This window comes from Plasmodium gaboni, chromosome 2, assembly GCF_001602025.1.
Source record: "Plasmodium gaboni strain SY75 chromosome 2, whole genome shotgun sequence".
NCBI classification, from domain to species: domain Eukaryota; phylum Apicomplexa; class Aconoidasida; order Haemosporida; family Plasmodiidae; genus Plasmodium; species Plasmodium gaboni.
In genome coordinates, this window is record NC_031482.1 from 403,606 (window position 1) to 413,454 (window position 9,849).

The following is a 9,849-nucleotide window of genomic DNA, read 5'->3' on the forward strand; positions in this document are numbered from 1 at the left end:
AAGGAAAAAAGAAAAAAATGGAAAAAAGAAAAACAGGAGAATATAAATAATATATAAATAAATATATATATATATATATATATATATTCATTTATATATATTTTTATTTTTTTTCTTTTTATAATTTTCCCATTTTTGTAATATTTAAAAAACATTATAAAGGTGTGTACTGTACAGTACAAAAAAAAAAAAAAAAAAAAAAAAAAAGAGAAGGTACAACCACAATAAGAACAACTAAGATGTAATAAATAAAATAATGTTTTCTCTCATAATGAGCACCATTTTTTCTCCACTTTTTTGAAAAAAAAAAAAAAAAAAAATTATAAAATATAAAATATATTATAAAAAATTATATTATATATATATTATAAAAAATATTTATATGTTTTCCGTAGATGTGGTTGTTTTCTTTAAAAATAATAAATATATAATATATACATATATATATATATATATATATATATATATATTTATTTTTTTTTTTTTTAATTATTTTATTTTATAAAGGGAACCATGAAAATTGATTTTTTTTTTTTTTTTGTTGACTTTTAATTTTTTAATGTGATGAAAAAAAGTCGTTTTTTGCTCCTTTCCATTTTCTTTTGTTTTGTAACAAATATAAGCTTGGAGTTCAAAAGAAAACAAAAAGTAGAAATTAATTCCTTACAAAAAAATAAAAATGATGATAATATAAGAGAAGAAAAAATTAAACAAGCTGATGTGGAATCACAACCTGAGGTTGATGGGGATACCTGTGTAATTTTTTCTTCTTCAGAAGGAAATGCCAGAAAGTAAAAATTAAAAAAAAAAAAAATATATACATATATTTATGTTGCTATTGATTTATTCCTTTATATTAATTTATTTTATTTTTTTAATGAAATGTTTTCAAAAAGTTTGAAGTCCAAAGAAATAAATATAAACATGTATATATATATGTATATATATATATATATATTTATTTATTTATTATGCATGTTATGTTCATTTTCCTTAAATTTTTTTTCCCGTGCAGCTGTTGGTGTCCTAGAGGATACATTTTGTGCAACGAAGAAGATGTTCTAGATGTACAAGAAAAACTGAACGAAATTAAAAATAAGTATGAAAGAAGTCTAGTTACCCCATTATGGATGAAGAGACTATGTGACAATTCAAAAGATGTAGGTTTTAAAAGTATGTCTGTTGTTATAGATTACGAATTAGCAGTATTATGTAAAGACGGAAGTAATAAAGATAATGCCGATTTTGAAATTATTGGAGCGTCTGGATATATTACAGGAGAAGAAATGATTGAGGAACAAAAAAGAAACCCTTGGTATGTTCCACGTAAATGTACTGTCAATAATTTTTATTTATGTAGAAAAGTAGAAAATGATAATGTCAATTGTTCATATACTCCTTGGTCAGATTGGAGTGAATGTAAAAATAATACACAAAAAAGATATAGAAAAGTACGTCGCTCGAATCAAAATAATGAAAATTTTTGTTTATGGAATGACAAAATTGTTCCCAGAAATATAATGGAACAAACGCGTTCATGTTAAAAAAATAAAATTAAGAAATATATTATAAGAAATAATAGACGTAAACACAATAAAAACAAAATTAATTATATATAAAATGAATATTATATTATATGTTTTATTATTTATTATATATATATATATATATTTTCTTTTTTTTTTTGATGAAGTCTTAATAGGACTCCATATGTGTGCCAAATATATTAATATATAATGGTACATTATTAGAATATGTATACATATATTCTCCTTATTTTTTTATTAACATTAACTATTTAGACTATTATATAGCATTTTGTAATAATTTGAATAAATAAATAAATATATATATATATATATATGTATATATGAAGGACCCTTTAATTTTAAAATAATAATACCTTATTTCATAATTATTACAGTTAGCTATATTTTATATTGTATGTAAATTTTTTTTTTTTTTCCTTTCCCGATTTTTGGCTGTTTTTTATGAACCGTGCAGGTAATTTTAATAATGGTCATAATTATTATTTTATTAAAAAGTAAGTATAAAGTTTGAAAAATACAAAAAAAAAATAAAATAAAACAAAATAAGAAGACAAATAAATTTATATAATAAATAAGCAAACATATATACATATATATTTTATCACATGTTGTTCAAAGATTCATAAATGTGCGACCAGAATTTTAACTTATCTTCTATCTTATGAAAGATTGTAATTGACAAATCATTGAACGATCCAACATGATCAGAAAAAATAGGAAATTTTGTTTCATGTACGAAATTTAGGATATAAAAAATAAAATGGTATGTTTTAAAATGTGTCAACAATTTATTCATATGGTTTTCTTGTATTGAAATATTTAATTTTTGACAATTTCCATTTAACATTTTAATAACATAAGAGGGTAAACCAAAAGGTTTATATAAATAAGAATGGTCTTTATAATAGTCAAAAGAATTTCCAAGAAATATAGTATTTTCTAAATTAAAATAAAATTGTACATTCTTATAAAACAATTTTTCATTAACAAAAATAGAATATAAAATATCTCCATATAAATGAATATCACAATGTGGCATAAATAATATGACTTTTTCTATATTGCTTGAAAATTTAATTATATTCATTTTTTCTGTATAAGGTAAGGGGACATCATTGGCAATATGTGTGTCCTTACTATTTTGTTTATGTTTTAATGTATGTATATAATTATGATCACTATAATTATCTATATTATTATTATTTTCTTTATTATCACTACTCTTATTATCTTCCTCATCATTTTTGTGTTCCTCTTCATTAGAGCAAATTAAAATTTTTATGTTGAAGTACTCACACACATACCGATCAACCTCTGAAATTTTCGGATCGTATATATATACTTGTTTTATATCATATACTTTTTTTAATAATACTAAAAATGCAAATTGATAAATACAAGCCTTTTTATTATTTAAATTCATATCAATTAATGAACCGAGACCTAAAGAAATGATCGCTTTATTAACATTTTCTTTATTTATTGTATTAAACTTGTTTTTAAAATTTTTAAAAAATTCATTTTTTTCCAAATGACAAGTAACATTTTCTATATTTTTACAAATATTTTTTACATTCATTTTTTTTTTTATATTATATATAGTTTGTATTTTTATGTTTTCTTTTTCTTCATATATATTATTTTCCGCATTGTCGTTTTTTTTCTCTTTTTGTTTTTTTTCATTTTTAAGTGTTAATTTATCAATGACTTGGTTTTTATGACGATCGGATTTTTTTTTTTGTACCACAATCCACTCATCCATTTAACAAAAAAAAAAATAAAATAAAATAAATAAAATAAAATAAAATAAAAACTAAAAAAATAAAAAATAAAAAAATAAAAAATAAAAAAATTAAAAAATAAAAAAATAAAAATATAAACAATGTTAAAACGGAAAAAACAACATTAAAAAAAAAAAAAAAAAATAAATATGGCTTTTAAAATATATTCATATTTCTTTATATGTTCGTTTATTTATTATTTGCCATAAAAAATAATATACATATATATATATATTATATTTACATATAGGTACATTTTTATTTTATTTTTATAGCATAAGAATTTTTCATTCCTCTAGTAAAATATTTTTGTATGATTACATACATTTTATTCATTTAGAATAATTTTATAAACATAAATAATATTAAATATTAAATGTTATACTTTTATATGTGTATAATATTTAAAACAAATTATATTTTTTTAAAATGAGCATACATATTATAATTATATAAATAATTATAATTTTATATATTTTGTTATGCGCATCTTTATATTTCAAAATGATAAAATTATGAGAACGTTATTTTATATATTAAAAATGAAAAGGAGGAACGATTGAATAATAGTTTGACCGTATGAAATAATTTATTCCCTTCAACATAGATTATAGTAAATATTTATAAAATAAAACAAAATATATGATTTTTTATTTATTTATTTATTTATTATATATTATTTTTTTTGTGTGAAGCATTCTCATATTTATAATTATCATAATCTATATATATAACTTTATCATATACTTTAAAAAATATAAATATTATATATATATATATATATAATATGTATGTATGATGAACTATAAAAAAAAAAAAAAGAAAAAAAAAAAGCTCAACTTATATGCGAACACATGTATGTGTACAATTTTATTCTTAAAAAATAAAAAAAATTAGACTTACATATATATAATATAATATATATATATATATATATATAATAATAATAATAATAATAAATTAATAAAACAAATTTCCGTTTTTAAAATGAAAAAATTTCTATAAAATTTATCAAAATAGTTATTTTAATAAAAGATGTTATATTTTTTTATACACACTGGCATATATATATATAAATAAGTATGACCATAAAATAAATAAATGAATAAATAAATAAATAAATAATAAAAAAAAAAAAAAAAAAAAAAATACCTATTCAAAAATATATAAATTAAAAATAATTAATTATATATATATAAATTATATATTTACAATTTTGCAAAAAATATATTTTTTCCATACCGTCAATTTTTTTTTCTTCTTTTCATAATATAAAATATATATATATATAAAATAAATGTAGCATATAATCACTTAATTTTTTTCACATATATATATATATATATATAATATATAATATATGTATATATTTCTCGTAATGTATTATGAATATGCATATTATATATATATATATATATATATATATATTATATGAGAACGATATTATTTCTTTTTAAATTTATCACCATATTGTAGTGATTTGATAAATTTTTTTCTTTCTTCTTTCATTTTTATTTATTTATTTATATTTAATATTTCTTGTATAATTAAAATTTTTACTTGTTATGAAAGTATATATAATAAGTATTTAAAATCTTATAGTGGATTTGCTTATTATATATACAGGTATGCCTTTAATCAATATTATAAAAAAAAAAAAAAAAATCACATACATATATATATATATATACATATATTTTTAATTTTTAATTTATCATTTTATAAATATAGTAATATATATATATAATATATGTTTTTATAAACGTATTTTTTTTACACATTTAAATATATACATATATTTGTACTTATTTTTATGAACACATATTTGTTTATTAGATATTCATAAACTATGTTTCTCTACATAAAAAAAAAATATATATATCATATATATATATATATATTAATAGTTATATGTATATATGGGCATATTTTTTTATTCTTTAATTGAAGAACCAAAACGTTAAAATTCATTTTCATTTCATCATTTATATTTGATTTTTTTCTTTTTTATATTTTCATCACAAATATGAAACCTGTACACTTCACAAATTTGACATTAAATGAAAAGAATTTTAATTCACTCCGATGTGACGATAAAACAAAAGAAGGAAGTTATAATATATTTAATAATAATAAAAAAATGAATAATGTGACAAATAATAATAATGATAATGATATATTTAATAAAAATTATGTACAGAATAATAGTCATATTAATTATGACTCCTTAAATGATATAGATTATTTATCATTACATACAGGAATAGAAAAATATAAATACAAAAAAAATATTAGTAATGCCAAAAATCTCAAATTAATAGATGAACATATGTTATATAATAATAATAATGATAATATTCATCTATCAGATAATTTTGTGAACAATAATATCAATTTTAGACATTCATCAAATAATTTATTTAACCTATGTAATAATAAAAATGAAAAAAATTGTGCTAATTCAAAAAATTCTGAGGAAATTAATAAAGATAATATTAACAAAGTGAATGTATATACAAATAATATATATAATGAAACAGATGAAAATAAAAAATTTTATTCTAATCCAGTAGAAATAAATTATGATCCACATATATCAAATAATTTAAAACATAATTCTTTATATTATTCTTTTAAAAAAAATACATCTAATTTAAATTTTTCAGGCAAAAAAAAAAATCATAAAAATCATATTCCTTTTACTACACCAAATTGTATACAAGAATCTACTTTTATTTCTAATTCGACATGTTATCGAAATTTTAATACTATTCCTATTTCACTTAATCTTTTAAATAATGTAAATGATGAAAGTTCATCAATTCCTCCTCTTGCACCATCTGAATCGTCCTCTGCATCTGCATCTGCATCTGCGTCTGCATCTGCTTCTACATCTGTATCTGCTTCTACATCTGCATCTACTTCTGCATCTACCTCCGTTTCTACTTCTGTGTCTACCTCTGTTTCTACATCTGCTTCTACCACGATGAATTCTCCTCGTCATAACGATAATCAAATATGTAACTCATTCCCGTTATCTCGTGAATACAGACCTATAGAACAAATGAATAGATTTTCTTTTGGTGTGAATGATGTTAGATCTACATCTGAGCGTACTGCAAATAATGGACTCACATCTAATATAAATTCCAAATATGATGAACCCATTTGTGAAGAAAGCCGAAATTATAAGAGTACTCCCTGGAATAATTCTATATACCCCCATAATAATAAATGTAGTTATAAAATGAGCATAGAGGGAGATACCAATCTGATAGAGGATAAAAAAATGTTTAGAGAAGATAATAAGATGTTTGATAATATGTCATGTGAATGGCAAAGTGAAGAAGAAAAAATGAATTGTATAAATGAATATGATGAATATTTTCAAAAGAAGAGAAAATATAATTATTTAATACGAAAAAAAAAACATAAAAAAGAGAAAAGTATAAAAGAAAAAATAAGAGTATTATTATATAATAATATTAAGAATACAATAAATAAATTATGTGATGAAATATTTTTTAATTCATTTCAGACAATGTTTTCATATTTTATTACTACATCATTTTATATAATAATAAATTTATATGTTAGCAATGTATGTAATTATCAAGAAATAGCTGGATTTGGTGTGTCTATAAGTATTATTACTATATTGAATAGTATAATAGATGGTGTATTAAATAGTTTAGATTATTTTTGTAGTCATTCTATAGGTATAGGTAATATGGATAAAGCATGGTTATATTTGAATTGTGGATATTATTTATTTTATAAATTATATTTTCTTCTTTTTCTTTTCTTTTTTTTCTTTAAATGGTTGACATTTAAAATTATTAGAAATATATTTGTAGCTCATATAATGAATGAATATCTTATGATGATAAAAGTATTTTTTTCAACACTACAAATATTATTAATATGTTATTTTCCATATTTTATATATGAAACTATGAGAAGATTTCTTATATTATATAATAATATATATCCAAGTATATATACATCTATTATATCAGTAATATGTTTAAATATTTTTTGTTATATATTTGTAATAAAGATGTCTATGCTTTATACTGGAGCAGCAATAGCTTTATTATTTACAAATATAATAAACATGTTTATGATTATGTATTTCTTAAAAATATTTATATCTCAGTGTGTGATTCGTTCTACAAATATAATTTCTTCTCTTAGAGATGGAGAGTCTTTCATGTCGTGTGAGTTGAAAAATATGGAGAGGCACCATGGGTGTGGTAATAATATTTATAATAAAAAATATAAAAATGTAAATAATTATAATAGAGATATGAATGGGGCATATAAATATATAGATAAAGAAGAAAATTGTGTATATGGCGATTTGTCTGGTCCTAAGGAGAATAACTTGACAAGACAAGAACAAAATATAAAAAATAATCATAAAAAAAAAAAAATAAATAAAAATAATAATAAAAATAATAATAATAATAATGATAATAATTGGAATAGTATCAAATATATGTGTGACAAACCACTTGAACATAATGATTACTCAAAAGATAACATTTTTATTCCTCATGGTTATAATAGCATAGATAGTGTTCTTGATTTTTATGATGATTATGATTATTATTATAACATGGATGTATATGATTCCTTTAATAATAAAAGTAAAAGTAAATGTAAAAAATATTTCAAGAAATTTAAACTAAAGAAATTACAATTAGAAAATAAAAAGAACAACACACATTATAGTAACATGAATAATTATAATAACAAGAGTAATTATTTTAAAATCAATCATTATAATTACAACAATTCTCATGTCTTTATAAACAATAAACAAATATATAACTTTTTATTTTTATTTTTTAATATTCCATTGTGTGAGACAAGAAATAATTTCTATTGTATTACAAAGACTAATATAAAAAATATATTTTTTGAGATATTATCATTCGAATTACAGTTATTTGAATCTACATATTTATGTCTAACATCTGTAGCTGCTTATGTTCAGATTAATAATTTTTTAAACTTAGTATATTACCTATCGAATTCTTATGGTATTATATTAGCTAAACTTATTGGTGTGTATATAAGTTCACAAAGAAAAAAAAATAAAAACAATGAAAATAAAAATAATGAAAATAAAAATAATGATGTGAATAATTTGAATAATTTGAATAATTTGAATAAAAAAAATAAGGAATATACTCAACAATATGTTGAGAAAGAGGAGCATGATATTAAAAATAAAAAGAGCTTCAGTTTGAAGGAAATTTGTTTAGCTTTCTTTTTATTATTATCATTTTTATATTTTTGTTTAACTATATTATATATATATCATAAAAATATTATAATTTTTTTTTATTCAGATATAAAATTACAAAATCAACTAATAAACATTTTCTACATTTTAAATATAGAATTATATTTTGAAGCTTTAGCATCCTTATTGAATAGTGTAATTAAAGGATTAAGTTTACAGAATGAAATAACATCTTTCACTTTTTTCAATTTTATGTTTTTAATGAACATACTTGGATTATATTTATCTTTCTGTTTAAAATGGGAGTTATATGGATTTATTTATTCAAACTTAATATGTATGATTCTACAAGTATTATATTTATTAATATTCCTTACAAAAAAATTATATACAAAAAATATGCACAAGCAACAAATAGATAATTCTTAGAGGGTATACACTATATATATAAATATATATATAAATAAATATATATATATATATATATATATATATATATGTGTGCATATAGACAAAACACTATGTTTAAATATATCTATTAATTACATAAAAAGGAAACATACACATAAATATAAATATAAATATATATTTTTTATGTTTATTTGTTTATATTTATTTCATTTAATTTTATTATTTTTTTTTTTATAGTTCAGTGAAGCAGCATATATAAGGTAATTTCATCACAATATAAATATAATATATTTATTGCGTGTGTAAAAATAATGTATATATATTATATATATATATAATATATTTAAAAAAAAAAAAAAACACAAATATATTATATATATATATTATATATATATATATATATTATATCATTTTGTGTGTGAATATTATTATTTAAATATTACGTTTTTTTTTGACGTATATAAAAACATATTATTGTGAACTTACAAAGGATAAAAATAAAATATATATAATAATTATATATATATATATGTGATAGTATTATATTTTTAGTGTTATATTCATTTAATGAAGTCTTCATAAATATATATTAAAAGAAAAATGAAACATAAGAATATATTTTTGAAAAATAATATTATATATATAATATATATTTTTAATATATATAATTTTTGAACTTGTTATATTAAATTAAATATATTATTGTGCAAATATTCTTATCAAATAATTTCTCTTCTCTTAACAGGAACAAATTATATATATATTAAAATATAAATATATATTATATATATATATTATATATATATGTATACATGTGTAATTAATATAACATGGAATATTATTAATATTGAAA

The 9,849-nt window shown here is 18.5% G+C and overlaps 3 protein-coding genes across 3 annotated transcripts; 2 read left to right on the forward strand and 1 right to left on the reverse strand.

Moving 5' to 3' along the window:
* Nucleotides 1-564: 564 nt before the first annotated feature.
* On the forward strand, nt 565-1,544 carry PGSY75_0212600 (altered thrombospondin repeat domain-containing secreted protein; the record flags this gene model as incomplete). The annotated part of the gene is made up of 2 exons (XM_018783792.1): nt 565-791; nt 1,016-1,544. The coding sequence occupies 2 exons, from the start codon at nt 565-567 to the stop codon at nt 1,542-1,544; spliced, it is 756 nt and encodes a 251-aa protein (XP_018643782.1).
* A 607-nt stretch (nt 1,545-2,151) lies between these two features.
* PGSY75_0212700 (hypothetical protein) lies at nt 2,152-3,312 on the reverse strand (the record flags this gene model as incomplete). The annotated part of the gene is made up of 1 exon (XM_018783793.1): nt 2,152-3,312. The coding sequence occupies one exon, from the start codon at nt 3,310-3,312 to the stop codon at nt 2,152-2,154; it is 1,161 nt and encodes a 386-aa protein (XP_018643783.1).
* A 2,045-nt stretch (nt 3,313-5,357) lies between these two features.
* Nucleotides 5,358-9,014, forward strand: PGSY75_0212800 (putative multidrug efflux pump; the record flags this gene model as incomplete). The annotated part of the gene is made up of 1 exon (XM_018783794.1): nt 5,358-9,014. One exon carries the CDS (start codon nt 5,358-5,360, stop codon nt 9,012-9,014), a length of 3,657 nt encoding a protein of 1,218 aa, XP_018643784.1.
* Between the last annotated feature and the right edge of the window lie 835 nt (nt 9,015-9,849).